We start from the raw sequence: 20,865 nt of genomic DNA on the forward strand, positions 1-20,865 counted from the left end.
CAGGCTGGAGTGCAGTGGTGTGATCTTGGCTCATTGCAACCTCCGCCCCTTGGGTTCAAACAGTTCTGCTTCAGCCTCCCAAGTAGGTGGGATTACAGGCATCCACCACCATGCCTGGCTAATTTTTGTATTTTTAGTAGAGACAGGGTTTTGCCATGTTGGCCAGGCTGGTCTCGAACTCCTGACTTCAAGTGATTTGCCTGCCCTGGCCTCCCAAAGTGCTGGGATTAACAGGCATAAGCCACTGTGTCCGACCCAAAATTTTTTTACTGATGTTCGTTTGCTAGTATTTTCTACCAGGCAATCCAAGAAAATTATTTTTTAAAAAACATTTAAATTTGAGAAAAACACATCCATCGGCTTTTGTTCTTGGTGAATTTTCTAATTAGTGTATTATGTTAGTAACAGATCATTGTGTTCCAGGAGTATAGTTTGAGATTCTCTAAAGGATCTAAAAGTGAAAGTTGGGTAAAACCACAACAGGGAGGAAAGTTTTTGCTTCCAGGTTTTTATTACCAGCAGTAAAATTTTAGAAGACTGTAGGAACCAAAGAGCCTTGGTCAGTTTTTACCCCTTCCATGGCCTAGGAAGCATAGAAACCCTCATCAGAGGTTTTAGGGGATGGCAGTGGAATTCTGGGAAGCAAAATGCTTTAGCTGGTTGGGGGGAAGAAAATGGGCGACCAGTCTTCCCAATGCTTCTTGGAGAAAAATGTTCTCAGAGAATTGGATCAATAAATGATGCAAGCTCTCCACAGCTCCTAATCACCTGTCTCCTGGAACCACATTGCTGTGCATGAGGACCACCAGCTTCTTAACCTCAGAGGGTCTGCCCCTACCCTCTGCCTCAGAAAATGGAAGCCATTATCAATGGCTTAGAGCTTGCAATACCCAGGTTCAATATGAGACCAAGGAAAGGGAGGGTTGGATAGCCGTTTCATCAGTTGGCATAGGTTGGAACTCTGAATTAATTTCACCATAGAAATTGTGCCCCAACAGTGATTAAGTGCTTTACCACTGTTAATATATTAATATATTATTTCAGGTGCTTTTATTTGGGGAGAGGGGAAAGGTGAGGGAAACAAAAATTGTTTCCTTATAACATAACAAAGTTAGAAACTGTGGGCTTTGGTAAGTTGACAAAATTTTGATCCTCTGTGTGATCCTTTGCCCCATTTTAAGATACTCTTTTTCATAATATTGGAAAAAAATGGGAATAAATGAGTATTAATTTTCTGGTGCAGGGAATAACTGATGCCATCTCAGACCACTTGTGCATTAAAAAGAAAAGCATTCTGTGGTTCTGTGCTTCTCATCAATATGGTCTTTTACAAACATGTTACTGTAGATGGCTGATTTCATTTACTAGACAATTCTGAGAGGGTATGAATGCTTTTAGATTTGGCCACATAGTAACTGCTAATTTATCCAGATCCCAAACAATGGGAAAGTTCAATAGTCTGGGAGTTTCCAAAGCCCTATACCATATAATGGTATCCTTTGAATCAGAGACAAATAGTTGTTATAGTTTGTGTTAAGTGAATTTTGTTTTGCTCTTGAAAATTGCTCTGTATACCTTATATGGATAATATATCCCATATGGAAATGCCTTCCTAAACACTGGAAGTGGCAGGGAAATTATTTTTAAAATTAGTTGAAACAGGTCAACCTGGGAAGGATGAAGAGAACTGACAGGTTACAAGGGAAGATGTCCTGGAAACTGGAGAACCCTACAGAAGGAATAAAGTTTATCCAGATGTATTGTTAAGTGAAACAAATCAAAGGATAGCATACTATGATCTGCCTTGTATTGAAACAAAAGCATGTGTGTTTGTAAATGCATAGAAGATCTAGAAGTTGCCAGGCGCGGTGGCTCATGCCTGTAATCCCAGCACTTTGGGAGGCTGAGGTGGGCGGATCACTAGGTCAAAAGATCAAGACCATCCTGGCCAACCTGGTGAAACCCTGTCTCTACTGAAAATATAAAAATTAGCTGGGTGTGGTGGCATATGCCTGTAGTCCCAGCTACTCAGGAGGCTGAGGCAGGAGAATCACTTGAACCCGGGAGGCGGAGGTTGCAGTGAGCCAAGATCACACCACTGCACTCCAGTCTGGCAACAGAGCGAGACTCTGTCTCCAAAAAAAAAAAAAAAAATATATATATATATATATCTAGAAGGTTGGGGATTGCTTCTGGAGAGTGTTAAAGGGACTCACTTTTCCTTCCATCCTTTTGTTTGAATTTTTATAGGGATCAGGTATTACTCTTATAAACATTAAGAATGTAAAAATGTAAAAATTGCTGGAGTCTAGGAGGAATAGTTTTTCCCTGTTGAGGCTGACAGTCAATGGGAAGTGTTATATGGCAAGAGTGTGGTGTGGGGCAAATATCAGTGCCTCATCTAATTCCATATTCCAGAGATCTCAGGAGCCAAGGCAGCAGGAAAAGCAGTAAACTGTAGGAGGGACTTTGGTAACGTGGGCAAGCGGAGTTGGGGGTGGGAGGGGCTGTGGAGAAATAAAAAACATCAGGAAGTAAAAGAAGGTGAATGGGAGACCCAGGGAGGTGTGGGAGTAGTATAATGAGTGTGTATATTTTGGAGGAACCAGATAGGAACTGATATTTGAGTTGTAAGCTTTTTGAGGGACTGGCCAATCTCATTCATCTTGTATCCTCTTTTGCCTAGTTCAGTGACTTGCATATAGTAGGAACCATTAAATGCTGAATGTTGCATGAATTAGGCAAGTCTGTAAATCTTTGTGCTTTGGTCTCTTTTTATGACAGGAGGATATTGTATTAGATCCTTTCCAAGGACCTTTTTGGCTACATGATCATCTTCACTTGATTTCCATAAGCCCCATACCTTAAATAACATATCAGTATGTGGTTGTTTTACTAATGTGATTATATGCAATACTTGGAGCACTAGCCTAAAACCTCAAAAGATTGGCTGACCCATACTAATAGGAGTGCCTTGATACACACAGGTTTCTAAGTCTCTCTGCATTGAAAAGGCCCCAGAGAAAGTGGGACATAAGCATCTTCAGTTTACAGGATTCTGCAGGGAAAACTATAAGAGACACATAACATTTTTGTTCCTGTAGCCATCTGGAAAGATAACATCTTCATTATGTTCTCATTTCTGCTGAGGATCTTAAAGAATTTCACATGAAATGCTGAAACTTTCATATTTGCATTAAAGATGGTAGAGCTGTCAGCATTTGAATGTCTCATTAGTGAGAGGAGAGGAAAGGCAAATTAACACTTTCTTTTTGACAGTTACATTAAAAAAAATGACTAAAGGAAAAAGCTGATCATTTTCATCAGAAGATGTTTTAATTGCCTTTTATATTATCTTATTTAAGTGCCATAATAGAGCCATAAATATGGTATTAATAGATTGTAAATATCGGCTTACATAAATAATATATCCTGTCTTCCTCCTTTCTGTCAAGATTGAAAAGGCCAAGCCTATTAAATGTGGAACATTTGGTGCAACATCTTTACAGCAGAGATATTTAGCTACTGGAGATTTTGGTGGAAACGTTCATATATGGTAAGATGATTTAGTCAGTATTCAGACAGATGAGATAAGCAATTTATTTGATAGTTTCAATACTCTTTCTCTGAAAGAGAGGATTTTAATTTTAAAGTCTTCCCATGTTCAATTTTAACTAAAAATATGAGAACTGTCTCTTAATACGTATTTCTATATTATTCAAAATCCATTAAAAAATACTAACCTATTTTTCTTTAGATGTTCTGGATAATATTATCAATACGTATTTTCACACAAGCTATTTGGTGCCAGCATTTAATGCCATGTATTTGTAAATAAAGATCTATTCCCACTCCTCCTTTAAAAATACAGTATATAAAAAGGACATGAATAACACTGAAAAATGAGATATTGTTTATATTTCAGCAAGAGATTTAGCACGGCAGAAAGTTTGTTTTCTAAAGCTTTAACATCTAAGCACAACTTCTTAGAAACATATCTGTTGAACAAATCCAAATAAACTTGTTTCGAATGGGCAAAATCACAATTCTGCCAAATGCCTTTTTCATGTTTTACCTAGAGTCATTTCTTATTTAGAGTGGAATGAATTGAAATTCCTTTTTAATTACTTTTCAGGAAAAGCTATTATTTTAATCATTTAAAGTATACAGCAGTATTCTAAAATATGGAGAAAGTTCTAAAGTATTCTAGAAGAACTATCTTACCTGCATCATGTTTTCTAATATGAGCTTTCTTGATTCTCACTTAGACCCTGCTACTTTATAATCACATTACTTTAACATATTTATCTGTCTTAGAATCATAACATTAAACAAAATGAAACTATTTTAATTTCTCCTTGCTTTAACTCAGTAATAATTAAATTAGAATTTATTCATTAGTTCTTATATGCTTCGTCATATGCTTCGAGAGATACTGGGAGAGAGGCGAGTTCGAATGCTGTTTTTAAAAGTAAGTGTATTTCAACACAAGAGTATTCAAAATATTAAATAGTACCGTTGACCATCTTTCTAATACAGTTTTCTAGTATAGTACAGATATTACCAACTTACTTTTGTTGATAAATCCTATAATTTCATGTTAAAAATGTTTTAAAGTCAAAAAGAAAAAAGAAAAATAAAAGTTTTAAAGTCTATGAAATAGTAAAATATTTACTTCAAGTAGAACCACATCTTGTTTAATCTCTTGATTAGTTCCTAATGATGGTATAAAGATAAATGTCATCTCTAAACTAGGTTGAAATATCTCAATTTTTTTTTTTTTTTTGAGACAGAGTCTCACTCTTGTTGCCCAGGCTGGAGTGTAGTGGCGTGATCTCGGCTCACTGCAGTCTCCACCTCTCGGGTTCAAGCAATCCTCCTGCCTCAGCGTCCCGAGTAGCTGGGATTACAGGTGCCTGCCACCACGCCTGGCTGATTTTTGTATTTTTAGTAGAGATGGAGTTTTGCCATGTTGACCAGGCTGGTCTCTAACTCCTGACCTCAGGTGATTCACCCACCTTGGTTTTCCAAAGTTTTGGGATTACAGGCGTGAGCCACCATGCCTGGCCACCAATTTTTGATTAGTAAGGTTTTACTAATAAATCTTGGCCCAATAATAAATTGGTATTATATTTCATGAATAGCCATATTCACTTAAAAAATCCACAAGTTATTGAAAACTGAATTATTAAGAGAAATGTAAATAGAAGTTCTAGTAGAAAAGCAAAAGAAGGGCAGAAATGGAGATGGGCAAGAAAAGGAATGTGTAAGGATCACCGAGTCAAGCCATTCATTGCCCAGCAGTGCAGATGTAATACCTTCCTGAATGCCTCTCTGTGAATTGACCTATTAGACAAACTTCAGCTAGTCTTGCAGTAATACGTCTTGTTACCAGTACAATGACACATAGAAAAATATGTTAGTAGATGAAAATTGGTGTGTACTTCAGTGGGAAAATAGTATATTATAAAGGAAGAAATGTGTACAATGTGAACACTACTCACATTTCATCCTTGCTTTTTTGAGACGGAGTCTTACTCTGTTGCCCAGGCTGGAGTGTAGTGACACAATCTCAGTTCACTGCAACCCCCGCCTCCCAGGTTCAAGCGATTCTCCTGCCTCAGCATCCTGAGTAGCTGGGATTACAGGTGTGTGCCACCACACCTGGCTAATTTTTGTATTTTTAGGAGAGATGGGATTTTGCCATGTTGGCCAGGCTGGTGTCGAACTCCTGACATTTGGTGATCACCTGCCTTAGCCTCCAAAGTGCTGTGATTACAGGCATGAGCCACCACACCCGGCCATCCTTTAAAAATGTCATAAGATCCAACTACTGAGGCCTACTTTTGAAGAATTTTATATCACTTTGAATTTAAACATATATTTTAAATAGAAATATACTAGCTGCATTTTAACAAAAACCTTTACATAGTTGGTGGATGGAATTTAACAATGAATATGATGATTTAGTAAGGCCAGCTAATGGTGTCCATCCTCTGTTCACCTCCCATACTTTTGTAACAGCCACTAAAACCCAGAATTGAAAAAAACCATCCTGAGAGCCAGCTACTGAGATACATGGTTGTTTTTTTTTTTTCTTTTTTCTTTCTTTCTTTTTTTTTTTTTTTTCTGAGACAGGGTCTTGCTCTGTCACCCAGGCTAGAGGGCAGTGGCATGATCTTAGCTCACTGCAGCCTTGACCTACCTTGGTTTTACTCTATATTTGAAGCAGTATTTTTTCAGACTTCAATGTACCATAGTCATTGTTTTTGAGACCCATCTGAGATCCTGATTCATTATGTTTGGGGAGGAGCCCATGAGTCTACATTTATTAACAAGCACACCTGGTAATTCATCTGTGGGGGTCTTGGATAGATCGTCTTTGAAGAACACTAAGTAAAGTGAGCTCAGGATTAAAATTCCAAATTGAATGATGACAGTTCTCGTTGGGGGCTTGAAAGAAGTTGAAATGGAGAGAAAATTTCAGAAGTGCAAATAAATATGTAAACTATCTTCATAGCAAAACCCTAATTTCTAAACAAAAAATCTAACTATAATATATCTTTTTAAATTTTAGTAGTGGATTTAAATGTTTGAGACATGTGGTATAAAAAGCTGTGTTTGTTGTTTAGGAATTTAGAAGCTCCAGAGATGCCAGTATATTCTGTAAAGGGCCATAAAGAAATTATAAATGCAATAGATGGTGTAGGTGGACTAGGAATTGGAGAAGGAGCACCTGAAATTGTGACTGGCAGCCGCGATGGTGAGTCAATGTATTCTATGTATTTTATCTATTTATTTTAATGGGAATCTCTATGTAACAGTACGTCCTCTCTGAGTAAAAATCCCCTTCGGTCACCTTGACTCCCTAAATCTAACAGTCTTGCTTCTACTTCTTTAACAGGCAAGTTTGATTGCTTGTCCCTTGATTGTTTCAGACTTTTGGGTATTTTGAGATAGATTCATAGCACTTAATACTATTTTAGTGTCGAACTGGTTCAACCACTAACAATGATGGTTTCCTCTGAACCTTGAAGGATTTAAAATGTCTTTACAGGTTTTTGAGGCAGCTGACAATATAATGTGGGTGGTAGCTTTTCATTTTCTTTTTTTAAGAGGCAGAATTAGTACTTGTGAAAATTGTCATATTGACAGCTGGTTGAAAACTGAAGTTCTGTGATCCATCCACTAAGCATTATAGAGAGTTGCAAGGGCACCAGCTCAGCTCTTCCACTGTGCAGTGACCAGCAAGGGCCAGGTCTTTTGGTGTCCAAAGTGATACTGCATGACTTTAAGAGAGTCAAAACTTTTGTTGTTGCACAAGGGGTACATGAGAAATTTGGTACCTGTTGTAATTGATTTGGCCAATTGTTTAGTGGCTGCTCAGGACCATGAGGAAATTGCTTTAAAAGAAAAATGACATACAATTTCCTAATGGGTTCTCAAGAGCAGCTGTGTTTTAGAAATCACTTATTTTTTTAATCATAAAAGCAATATTGAGTATAGAGGGGAAAAATAACATTCAATCCACCACACTACCACAACCATTAGATTCTTTTCTTTTCCTTTTAGGTCTTATATATAATTTTGCATAGTTATAAGTATGAATATGAATTTATATCTTAGAAACTTTTTTCATTTAATGTTTTGTCATATGCAAATATTTCTGTTTCCACAATTATTTTAATGACTATATAATATTATATCATATGACTGTGCTTAACCATTCCTCTATAATAAGCCTTTGGTTTGCTTTTTTCATTGTTTTATGAGAGTGGCTTAAAAATAATGAGTAAATGAATATTGTCATATATGTATCTCTTTTGGAATAAACATTTTATGGTTTTTTAAAAAATGTATTGGGCCAGGTGCAGTTGCTCACACCTATAATCCCACAATTTTGGAAGGTCGAGGCAGGTGGATCACTTGAGGCCAGGAGTTTAAGACCAGCCTAGGCAACATGGTGAAACCCTGTCTCTACTAAAATATAAAAATTAGCCGCATGTGTTGGCATACACCTGTAATCCCAGCTACTCGGGAGGCTGAGGCACAAGTTTTGCTTGAACCTGGCATTTGGAGGTTGAAGTGAGCTGAGATCACGCCACTGCACTCCAGCCTGGGCAACAGAGTGAGACTCCATCTCAAAAAAAAAAAAAAAAGCATTTAAAATTTATTGGCAAATGTTCTGAAGTACCTATTTATAGTCAGCTACAGTAGATGAGGTAGATTTCCAGTCTTCCCCATCAGCAATGATTTCCTTTTTTTCTTCTTTATTTTATAGACAAAATGGTATTCCATTCCAACTTGTGTTAACTTTTTTCTCTGTTTACTAGTTAGTTTTGTTTTATGAATAGTCTATGTTCTTTGCTTATTTAACTATTGCAGACTTACTATAAATCTTATCATTTGTATAAATCCTGTAGAAAAAGATAATCTCTTATCTCTATATATGGGATTTTTTTTTTTTTTCTGTTTAAAACCTACTTTTTCTGGGTGTAGTGGCTCATCTCTGTAATCCTAGCTCTTGGGAGGCTGAGGTTGGAAGATGGCTTGAAACCAGCTTGGGCAACTTAGGGAGATCCCATCTTTATGAAAGCTTTTAAAAATTAGCCCATTGTGGTGGTGTAGTCCCAGCTACTTGGGAGGCTGAAGTAGAAGGGTCTCTTGGACCTAGGAGGTCGAGGCTGCAGTGAACCATGATCACACAACTAGATTCCAACCTGGGTGACAGAGCAAGACCCTGTCTCAAAATAATTAATAAATTAAAAGTAAAGCAGCCTCTTAATGATCAACTTTATTTTATCCCTGGAAATATACCTAATGTTGTACTCCACCTTTCCTGAGTTATTTTCCTTTTAAGGATTTTTTGTTTGTTTGTTTGTTTTTTGCCCTTTTCCTATTCTCTCTCAGGTATGTGCCTTTGAGCCGCTTTATTACATGCATTTGCTTTTCTTGTAGGTAATGACACTAGTTTAGTAAGTACGTAGTCCCGTAACATGAATTAAAACAAGGGAGCTGAAATTAAATTGGGAATTTATTTGTTAATTTTATTTGACATTTTCCTTTTCACTGTTGCCACACGAAAAATAATTGTATATGAAGTTGTATTCTAGGCTGGGCACGGTGGCTCACACCTGTAATCCCGGCACTTTGGGTTGCTGAGGCAGATGGATCACCTGAGATTGGAAGCTTGAGACCTGCCTGGCCATTGTAGCGAAACCTCGTCTCTACTAAAATAAACACAAAAATTAGCTGGGCGTGGTGGCATGCACCTGTAGTCTCAGCTACTTGGGAAGCGGAGGCGGGAGAATGGTTTGAACCCGGGAGGCGAAGGTTGCAGTGAGGCAAGATCGCGCCATTGCACTCCAGCCTGGGTAACAGAGCAAGCAAGACTCAGTCTGAAAAAACAAACAAACAAAAATAGTATTCTAGAACTCATATAAGAAACCATTAATTCGAAGTTAGAGTGTATACATGCCAATGGTTAAACGGGTGGTAAGGAGAAAAGTAAAAAGTAAAACAACACTGGTATTTTCCCTAATAAATAACACATTTATTTTAGGCTCATGATTTGAATTCTATAATATTCACATTTGCCTTGTCAATCTTCACTTGTAGGTAACTTAGGAACACTCGTTGGCTTTTCTGTATATCTGTTAATTTGGAAATCAAGTCAGATAGTCACATATGGGTTATATCGCTGATATTAAATACAACTTACCCAATTAAAAGTCAAAACAGTGTGAATATTTTCACGTCATAACATCTGTCATATTGCCACAAACACAGGAAGCCATAGAAGAATGTAGAAAAGAAACATGATCGTTCAGTTTTGAATTTTTGCCAACTCACTTTTATGCATACCAGGAACTGTGAAGGTGTGGGACCCAAGGCAAAAAGATGATCCTGTTGCTAATATGGAACCTGTACAAGGAGAAAACAAGAGAGACTGTTGGACTGTGGCATTTGGTAAATTATGGAAGAATTCTTGCTTTTGAATTATCAGATAGTAAAAAGCACAGTGCTGCAAGAAATTCCTAGTAGTCTCTTTATAATCTGTTTTGTCAGTTATTCTACTAGTTTACTAAGGCAAATATACATGGTGGTTAATGTCAACCTCTGGGGCCTGGGTTTGAATTCTTACCTGCTACTTATTGGCTGTGTGGCCTGGAGCAAATTGCCAAAGTTCCCTGTTCCTTGGTGGTTTCATTTTTAAAATGGAATTAATAATAGAATTTACTTAGTTGTGTTGTCGTGAGGATTCAATAAGTTAATTACATGTAAAGTGCTAAGAATTGTGCTTATTATTATATGTTTCTGTTTAATTAGATCATATTGACCTAATTTAAAACCAAATACCATTAATGGGGTTAAGCCAAGCCTCAGTGCAAATGGTAACCTAGCAAACCATACATTATACTGTATACGGAGTATGTTTATTTTCTAGAAAATAGCTTGCCATTACAAAATTATTTCTTATACATTCTGATAACTGTGTTTATTAATTTACTTAAAATGAATATTGATTTTGTAAGATGAATTGACATTTGTCCTTTGACATGGTTTGGATCTATGTCCTCACCAAATCTCATGTCAAATTGTAAGCCCCAGTGTTGGAGGTAGGACCTAGTGGGAGGTGACTAGGTCATGAGGGCAGAGTTCTCATGAATAGTTTAACACATCCTCCAATATACTTTAAGTCATCCCTAGATACTACTTATAATACCTAATATGATGTAAATGCTATGTCAATCATTGTTGTATTGTTTAGGGAATAATGACAAGAACAAGAAGTCTGTACATTTTTAGTCTAGATGCGAATTTTTTCCCAAATATTTTCCATCCATGGTTGGTTGAACCCATAGATGCATGAACCCATGGATAGGGAGGACTGAAGGTAGAGGAGAATAATAGTAGGAATATCCTTAGAGATGGCTCAGGACCCTGGCCAGAGGTGTTAGGATGGCCTGAAGGTAGTTCTAAGTTTTTGACAGTTTTTGCAAGGAAGAGATGAAATCCAAGCTTTAAGAAAATGAACTAGTGGTATCTAGCGGGAGTGATGAGTGGCACAGGGAATATGAGTTCAGGAGCTCTTTGCAGTGTTCCAGGGAAGATCTAAGTTACAAGCACTGAGAAGGGAGCAGAGTGGTTGATTCAGAAGGTAATATTATGCAGAATGCATAGAATTTGGCAATTTGGGGGATATGAAGAACAAAGAAAAAGATTATGTCCAAGGTGACTGAATTTTCAGGCTGATTGTGAGGTGAATAATGTCATTAATTGAAAAAAATTCTACAAGGGGTGGGATAGTTTGTAAGGCGAAATGATAAGGTCATTTGGGGACATCATGAGTTTAAGACGATACTGTACCATCTAGGTGGGGCCCACAGTGGAAATATAGGGCTGGAGTTAATGAGAAAAACGAAGTCAGAGACAGTAGAGAATGAAGGCATTGGGATAAGATGCACAGTTAGCCTACCACAGTGACAGGGGCCTCCTTCTCACTTAACACTCTTTACTCAGCAAGAGGTACTTGGAAAAAAATCCTTGAATTCCAGCAGGATGAGTTTAACTACAGATTATACACTTACTTCAGGTATGATGATCCACACTACTAAAAATATGTCACAGTGTGCTACAGCTTATTTCAGATTTCCTTTTAAAGTTGGAGTCACACCGGAACAACATTTTTCAAGATAAATTAGTTTTAAAGTTTCTCTTTGCATTCAAATATAGTTACTGCCAAGAAAGCAATAGAAGTATAACCGTGTTTATTCTCGAGACCCCTCTGTACTTGAACTGTAGTTGGCCTGCTAGTCTTTGCAGATAGAGCATGAAGCATTTTCTTTAAATTGAATTCAGTAAATGCTTTCACATATCCCTTCAGTATGAAATTATAGCAAATGAGCTTATGTTAGTCCACTTTGCATTGCATTCCTTAATTACTATAAGGGAATGCCTGAGACTGGGTAATTTATGAAGAAAAGAGGTTTATTTGGCTCATGGTTCTTCAGGGTATACAAGAAGCGTGGTACCAGTATCTGCTTCTGATGAGACCTCAGGAAGTGTCTGCTCATGGCAGAAGGCAACGGGAGCAGGCATGTCACATGGCAAGAGAGAGGGGAGGAGGGAGGTGCCAGACTCCTTAACAACCAGACCTCGTGTGAACTAGGAGAGTGAAAACTCACTTATTACCGCAAGGACTGCACTAAGCCGTTGACAAGGGATCCAGCCCCTTGACCCAGCATTTCTCATCAGGCACCACCTCCAATATTGGGGATCATACTTCAACATGAGATTTGGAGGGGACAAATGCCCAAATTCTATGAGAGATTTAAACAAAACAAAAAACTAATGGATATTGCATTAATAATTTTGATGTCCTGTCAAGATTGGTAAGATGGGATTCTACCCAGTGTGATTTTAAGGTCTGATTTAGTATAAGTTAGGTGTGTAGGTTTTTTTTTTTTTAAGCAACCTTTGTAAGGATGCATTTATATGAATGTGAAATGTTGTGTCCTGATTTCCAGGCAATGCTTATAATCAAGAAGAACGTGTTGTTTGTGCTGGCTATGACAATGGGGATATCAAACTATTTGATCTCAGAAATATGGCATTACGGTGGGAGACAAACATCAAAAATGGGGTAAAGTACATGCTGATGCGTTTCGTTTCTCTGAGCACGTTTCCATTCACCTCTGAACTACTACAGAGGGAACACCCCTCTATTAACTCATCTCAGTCAACCCCTCTACCAATGGTTCTTAACTTTTTGGGGCCAAACCCATTTGAGAATCTAATGAAAAACCTGGATCCTCTCTTCAAAAAGTGAGCTCACACTCACATGTGGTATGTACAATGTTGGGGGAGTCACTAGCCCCTTCAGCCTGTCTGCAGACCCCTGTGGGCCATGTAGTAAGATATCAAAAGAAGCAAGTAAGAGGCCTTTTTATGCTAATATCAGAAAGCCTGAAACAGTAGTCACCTCCCCCGACACGCTCAGATTATTGGTCTCTGAGTTGTACACCTTTAGCAAAGAATATGGTTCCCTCTTGTTTTCTACTATCAGCCTTGACTTAACTGTTAAATAATGTAAAAAGTTAAATAATGATTTCCCAAAGGCATCCACTGAGCATGGGAACCCAACATAGTTTTGTTGATCTTACTAATGGAAAAAAAAATTTTTTTTTTGAGATGCAGACTTGCTCTGTCACACATGCTAGAGTGCAGTGGAGCAATCTCAGCTCACTGCAACCTCCACCTCCTGGGTTCAAGTGATTCTCCTGCCTCAGCCTCCCGAGTAGCTGGGACTACAGGTGCGCACCACCACGCCTGTCTAATTTTTGTGTTTTTAGTAGAGGCAGGGTTTCACTATGTTAGCCAGGCTGATCTTGCTCTCCTGACCTCGTGATCCATACACTTCGGCCTCCAAAAGTACTGGGTTTACAGGCATGGGTGACCACGCCTAGCTGGAAAAATTTTTTTATGGTAAAAGTTAAAAGAGAAAATGATGGTTAGAGTGTTTTCACATTATCTGATCATTTTAAAGCTGTTTTACTTAGTATAAAAGAGCCTCCTAACCTACTGACAAGACGACCAATAATGAATATTCTCTGTTTTCAGGTATGTAGCTTGGAGTTTGACAGAAAAGACATAAGTATGAATAAGTTAGTAGCCACTTCTCTGGAAGGAAAGTTCCATGTTTTTGACATGAGAACACAGCATCCAACCAAAGGTTTTGCCTCTGTTTCAGAAAAGGTAAATATGAGGGAAATGTCTTTCTATGAAGAAGAATGATAGCTTAGTTTAGGCTAATAAATAGAATTAGTCACCAAGGTTTCTTCCAGGTCTTTATGTGAAGGGAGCTATTTTTGATATATTCCTGTGATATCTTGACAAGTTTTTCTGTGCAAAGAGTACTTCCCCAAAGTTTATCAACTTTAGACTTCTTGATTATAATAAAGATCTCAGTTAGGTAGGAATCTTATTTTGTAGTTTAGAAGCAATTAGAAGAAACCTAGCTGATGTTAGGAATTTGATCAACAAAACCTACCCTGGTGTTTCCTAATAAGTATATAATATTTGTGTTAATACCTGGTTATATACTTTCCAAAATATGACTGTATGTGGCATCATTTCATTACACTTTATATTCCAGTTTGCTGTATTACATGAAATTATTTAACACACTGAGTACTGTGATTAATGTATAGTAGATGTTCAAAAATATTTTATTTACTTATTTATACTTTGCCTTGCATTTGAGGTTGCTAAGAAGAAAATATGATATTATAGCATGAGACCAATAGACAAGGAAAGCAACACAAAGGGAAAATAATGCTTTAAAATAAAAAGATCGTTTCTGGACTGGGGGGGTTACAGAAAATTCATGCAGAAAGGTCCTGTCATTTACAAGAAATGGATTGGAAATGTGATTTGAGCTTCCTCAAGTATAAAAAGAAAGAAAGATCAGTTACAGATTCTTTGTTTTGATCAGATTAAAATGTACAAGTTGCTCAGGAAGTTAGAATGCACTCCTTTGCTTCTCTCTCTCGTGGATTCAGTAGGATTTCTTGAACTGTCCTATTTTGTCTCATTATTATTATTGTGTGTAAATTACTATCACTGCTTTATAAAAACTAGATTCTTAACAAGCTAGCTATAAATTAAAATATTGATTTGCTTTTGTCATTTCAGAATATAAGTATCAACAACATAGAGCACTTTACTAAATTGTTCCATGTATAATTTGCAACACATATTTCATTATTTGTAAATTATAGTGTCATCTCCAGTTTTTTTTTTTTTTTGTTTTGGCTTTTTTTTTTTTTTTTTTTTTTTTCTTTGGAGACAGAATCTTGCTCTTTTACCCAGGCTGGTGTGCAGTGGCAGGATCATGGCTCACTGTAGTCTCAAACTCCTGGGTCAAGTGATCCTCCTGCCTGAGCCTCCCAAGTAGCTGGGAGTACAGGCACATGCCACCACATCTGGCTAATTAAAAAAAAAATTTTTTTGTAGAGACTGGGTCTTGCTGTGTTGCCCAGTCTGGACTTGAAGTCCTGGCCTCAAGTGATCCTTCTGCCTCGGCCTCCCAGAGCGCTGGGATCATAGGCTTGAGCCACTATACCTGGCCCAAGGTATAGTTTTTAAAAAATTATATTTAGTTAACCCAGTAATTACTAAATCTGCCAAATAGATGACTCTGATGTATTTTAAGAGGTCATTTCTCCCCTTGCTTATTGTGTTTTTCTCAACTTCCTGAAGAAGGGAAGTTTAAGCTACAAAATAAAATGTTTAGACGGCTTGAACCTCATCACTGGGAGACCGTTACCCACTTAAAATGTGTGTTTTGAGATAAGATTTTTTTATCTGCTAATGATTATTCTCTCAAAAGATTATTGAAATCAAAGGTCAAGACTAATCACTCACTAAAATGTGGTATACCACGATAGTCAGCCCCACTGCTTCTACAAAGCAGCAGCCATTCATTCATTCCCTCCTTCATTCATTCTGTCCCTCCCTCTGTCTCTGTCTCTCTCCTAAGTTCCCCCTAGTTAATACAGTAGGGCCAGGATGGATTTACTGTCTGCTGTTGAGATGCTAACGAACTGTTAACCCTCCAGTTGCTGGTTTTTAGTCTTTTAGTCTAACGTGAATGATAAAGGCCTTAGCTTATTATGACCGTAAACATTGTCTATGAATCCTCATGGTCCTTATTTTGAAGACTGGACAAGTCAATGGCAATAAGTGGAAAATAAGGCTCTGGAGCTATTAGTTCAAATTCAGTCTATAAGAACTCTATACTTATTGCTCAGTTTTGCCATGGCCCTCAAACTGTTCCTAAAACTAAAGTGTATTTTTTTCAATTCAGTCTACATTTTTTGTATATATATATATATACAAAAGTATATATTTTTGTATTTTGAGTGTTTTCCCCTTCAGAATGAACTAGAGGTATTTAAATATGTAAAATCTATTTTCATAATGTATTTGGCACTATAAACTTAGATGGACTTTAATACCTGTCTTTTTTTAAATCGGTAGAATTTTGTTTCATAAAGCAATAAAGAAAAATGATGCTTGTTATAATTTCTAATGTGCTACTATAAATCTCTATAGCTGTTATAAAGAGATTCGCCAGAAAATAACCTTAATTACTTTTATAACCGTTGAAATTATAGTAGTAAAGCTTCTTTATTTGCAGGGTTTCTCTTCCAGGGCACCATTTAGCATATAAACCAGTTGTGTGCCTCTCGTTCTGTTTAGGCTCATAAATCTACTGTATGGCAGGTCCGACACCTGCCGCAGAACAGGGAGCTCTTTCTGACAGCTGGGGGCGCCGGCGGCCTTCACCTCTGGAAGTAGTAAGTCTGCCAGTGCACACTGCTCCTTTTAAAGTTACTGTGGGTGTAAAGTAGGATTAGATTGAACATTTTGTCTTTTTTTTTCCTGCTTTGACTTAGTTCCTTTTGAAATGATTTAAAACTTCATGGTGTTATGTAACTTGTTTTCTAAGCATTTTGTATGACTAAACTTTATACTTAGTAAATATTAATCTTCTTTTAATATATTAAGTATATTTATCATTTTAGTTGTGTCTTCTAAGTATGAAAAAGTTGGCCCAAGACTTTTATCAGTCATTATCTTGAAATGATTAGAACACTCACTGCCTCTAATGATGGGAATAGGGTTCCTTGCCTCAGTTTAGATAACATCATTGTGATAGACCCCAGCAGACCCTGAGGCTCCTGATTGGCCTCCAGGAAAGACCTTATCACTGAGTTTGCTGTCTGCATATGTAGGCAGGGTGAGTTACAGTGAAGCTGTTACTATGCATGCTACTCTCTTAATCCCAAGGGCACTAACTTAGTAGATACTAGATCATTTAAAAGGTCTCATATCCTTGCTCAGGGTTGGTCTGTGAAAAGGAAAAAAAAGAAAAGAGAAACAAAAACTAAAGGTCTGATAAAAATTGTGAGTTAATGGTATTTCTGAATACTTTATTACCAAAACAATATGTACTTGGGGAAAAATTACATGTTTCTTAAACATCACTCAGGAAGAAAATAGCAAGCCCATAAGTGAAGGATATTTCAAAAATAAAGTTTAATTAATAATATAAGAAGAAAAACACCATCTTCAATATATGTGGGACCTTTACATTTACAAATTTCTTCTCTGTTAGCTCCTTAAAGAAGCTCGAAGGGGCTCTGAAAAACTAGGCTACAATTGGAAAGTACTTGTCAAAGTACCGTGTACAGAGATATCGCTGACACAAAAGACAGAGTGAACGCGTTATTTTATTTTCTGACAGAGTCTCTCTGTGTTGCCCAGGCTGGAGCGCAGTAATGTGATCTCATCTCACCAGAGCCACCACCTCCTAGGTTCAAGCGATTCTCCTGCCTCAGCCTCCCGAGTAGCTGGGATTACAGGTGCCCACCACCACGCCTGGCTAATTTTTGTATTTTTAGTGTAGACAGGCCTTCACCATGTTGGCCAGGCTGATCTTGAACTCCTGACCTCAGGTAACTTACCTGCCTCAGCCTCCCAAAGTGCTGGGATTACAGGCATGAGCCACTGCACCTGGCCAGAGCATACGCTTTAGATTGAAACACTATGATTATGGCAAAACCCTGTCTCTACTAAAAATACAAAAATTAGCCGGGTGTGGTGACACATCTGTAATCCCAGCTACTCGGGAGGCTGAGGCAGGAGAATTGCCTGAACCTGGGAAGTGGAGGTTGCAGTGAGTCGAGATCACACTACTGCACTCCAACCTGGGCGACAGAGCAAGACAGAGTGAAAGAGACTTTGTCTGTCTCAAAAAACAAACAAACAAAAAACCAGTATGGTTTATGTGAGTGAAAAGCAGAGAAAAAGCTTGAGGAGTTCTGGGAGAATGCTGGGTAGAGAGATCATTTGCTACTTTCCCTTCTCCTAGCACCTTTGCCCATTGTTCTTCCCTGATTCTTCCACTCCAGTCTCCTCCCCACATTAGGCTCTGCCAGTCCCCTTAGTGAAGCCGTGTGGTGGCACATCATATTTTACTTGGTGACCAAACTCTCTATGCTGCTTACTTGAAGAACTAGTCCCAGTTTTTGTTGTGATCCACACATGAATTTGTATTCCATGAGACACACAAACACTTTTGCAGCTGGAATTTTCTACTACAGTGGATTTAGTTCTGTCAGTAAAGTTAGGTCTGTATGGAAATTCAAAGTTTAGCACAATGTAAACTTTACACCTAACCAGAACAGATGTCCAGTCTAATCTTCAGATTGGTTTGGAGTTTTGCTGTCAAGTATTGTACCAGCAAAGGGAATTGGTTTAAGTAAAATGATATTTAGCTTTATTTTCATTTGCCAGTCTGCCTTGGAAGTAATGCAATTAAATTGTAAATATTTATTGCCCACTGAACCAAGCTCCTAGAAGAAGTTATCTAGTTATTCACGACTTGTTTTTTGAATGAGAAATCCCAACGTGCTGATTTTTTTTTTTGAGTATTTGAATCATACACACATATGCTTTTAAAACTTCAATAGATGATCTGGAGAGTTTAAAAAATCTTTATGTTATCTTTTAAATACTAAATAATTACAGCCTTTGCCAAGAGATATATGAAAGAAGTCTGTATTTATACTGTGTATTCATTTCAGTGTTTTATTTCTTTTAATCAAAATGATTTGTAGGGTTTGAGAGGAAGAGAAAATAGTAGATCATCCACCTGTAGATTCTTCTTTCATTTCCATTCTGCTTCTGATTTGCTTTGTGCTTCTTATGTTCTTGGCCTTTGCTAGCATTTATGAAATACAGATGTTGTCATAATTAATAACTAGTAGATTTTAAAAGGCCTTCTGAGGAGTAATACTTTTATATTAGGAACACATCTCCATTGGGGAGAAGTGTTTTTTTAACCACCTTTTCAAATCAGATTAAATAGGATTTATCACTTTAACCCTCTGCTTTTCTTACTTTATAAATTTGTATTTTCAGCTGAAAAAAATCAAATGTTCTCAGAACCACATTTTTCTTTTTTGAAACAGTTACATTTAGGTTTAACATTCCACCCTGTGACACCTTCCCATAGAAGTGATACACGAAAGGTCCTTAGGCTTGGATCTATGTAATGGAGCTCTGGGGTTAGAAGCTTGCATCAGTTTTTCATTCTGGAAGTGTTTAGATGAAGTTCTACAAATGTTACTTAATTTGCACATTGTTTGCCTGTGGTATCCCGCAGTCTAAATCTAGAGAAAAATTACAGTAAATAAAAGATTATCAAAAGCATCAAGTAAATGTATTAAAGAATGCTAGATCAACCTAGAACTTTCATATATTAAAAGAGAAAATATAGATACAGGCTGAACAGAAATGACTTTTAGAAGTTTTCAGTAGAACTAAAAATGCTCTTTTATAACACATTTTAGAGATAGGATTGATGTTGAAATTAGCTCTTTATTTGCAAACAACTCAATATTAGAAAGATTTTTAAAGTATTTATTAGTCCCAGTAACCAACTGAGAAATAGAGTCATTGAAGTATATGTATAGAAATAAAATGGTGAAAGCTAAGATTTATGCCCTCTTACCATTTTGATCTTGTTTTCAGTGAATACCCTATTCAGCGGTCAAAGAAAGATTCTGAGGGAATAGAGATGGGAGTCGCAGGTTCTGTAAGCCTTCTGCAGAATGTTACATTGTCCACCCAGCCCATTTCTAGTTTGGATTGGAGTCCAGATAAAAGGGGCCTCTGCGTCTGTAGCTCATTTGACCAAACGGTGAGAGTGCTGATTGTTACGAAACTCCATAAAATTTGACTTCAAGACTAGACTTGAAACCTTCCAGAGGAACTCTCATAGAGTTTAAGATATGTTCTGGGATCCTCTGACCATCATTGAACAAAGCTGGATTTGGCCGATGACAAAAGGCCCCAGACACAAGCCTCTGGGCTAGCTGCAGCCTCTCCCCAGGTGTGTTTACCGACTTACTTGCTGCTGCACATGGGTGTCAGAAGCACCAAGTAAACTATCTCCGGGGCCACTTCTTTTCTTCTCCCTTCCATTTGTAAGTCAGTAGTTGTCTATAATTAAACATATTTTAAATGTGTTCTATGTCCCTGAAGTTCCATATTTTATCTTTATGCTTGTGTTATGTTTTACTGTCTATAATGTTGTGGTGGGAATAATTTCATTTGTTTTAAAAGAGTTTGCCTTGGAAAAAAATTGAATTAACTTCATAAATACATTTTGGGAGATTTCATTGTCAGTAAGTTTCTGGACATAATATTATTGTATAAAATATCAAAATGGCACTGTTGGTCTAGGTTTGGATAATTATTTTCAGCAATTTAATTCATAAAATGAAATGCTATGATTTATAAAGAGTGCTTTTTTATGTAAAATACAAGAATTGAATTGGTGAAACTTTTGGTTATTGACTAGTAAGTGATGGTGAAATGTACAAGATTGTAGGGGTTTTGTAGTCTTATTTTTGGTCAAACTTTATAAATGCATTTTATGAATAAACTTCTGTTTTTGAAATCTACAGAAGCTTTGATTCTGTTACCTTAACAGTAGTAATAAAGTTAACATTGTCACATCATTTTGCTTTATAAATGCTTAATTAGTAGTTCTGAATTCACTTTGTTTCTTTAATGTTCACCATATCTTTAGCTAAGCCTTTGGAATTACTGACTATCACACTTTCATTAAGCCCACCCCCCTGCCATTCAAGACAATGCAGCCACCTAAAACATTCGTAATATGTACAATTTGTGTGATTTCAGGGGATCGTGGAGAGTCACTTGTTTGGAATATTAAGACAATTAAGGTTTTTTTTTTTGTTTGTTTTTGTGTTTTTTTTTTTTTTT

The 20,865-nt window shown here is 37.2% G+C and overlaps 1 protein-coding gene across 3 annotated transcripts in view; it reads left to right on the plus strand.

Annotated features, from left to right (window-relative positions):
* Positions 1–20,597, plus strand: part of WDR92 (WD repeat domain 92) — a 26,893-nt gene extending 6,296 nt beyond the window's left edge. For 2 of the 3 annotated variants that reach the window (XM_032291914.1, XM_032291916.1), the window contains exons 2-8: positions 3,456–3,556; positions 6,633–6,763; positions 9,868–9,969; positions 12,531–12,646; positions 13,624–13,758; positions 16,267–16,364; positions 19,606–20,597. In XM_032291914.1, coding sequence (XP_032147805.1) covers positions 3,456–3,556; positions 6,633–6,763; positions 9,868–9,969; positions 12,531–12,646; positions 13,624–13,758; positions 16,267–16,364; positions 19,606–19,813 — 891 coding nt within the window. In that variant the 3' untranslated portion in view covers positions 19,814–20,597. The remainder of the gene's footprint in view (positions 1–3,455; positions 3,557–6,632; positions 6,764–9,867; positions 9,970–12,530; positions 12,647–13,623; positions 13,759–16,266; positions 16,365–19,605) is intronic. The other variant, XM_032291915.1, reaches the window with a different exon arrangement.
* Positions 20,598–20,865: the final 268 nt, after the last annotated feature.

Source organism: Sapajus apella, unplaced genomic scaffold (genome assembly GCF_009761245.1).
Source record: "Sapajus apella isolate SASKATOON/1434 unplaced genomic scaffold, GSC_monkey_1.0 scaffold26, whole genome shotgun sequence".
In the NCBI taxonomy this organism is placed as follows: Eukaryota; Metazoa; Chordata; class Mammalia; order Primates; family Cebidae; genus Sapajus; species Sapajus apella.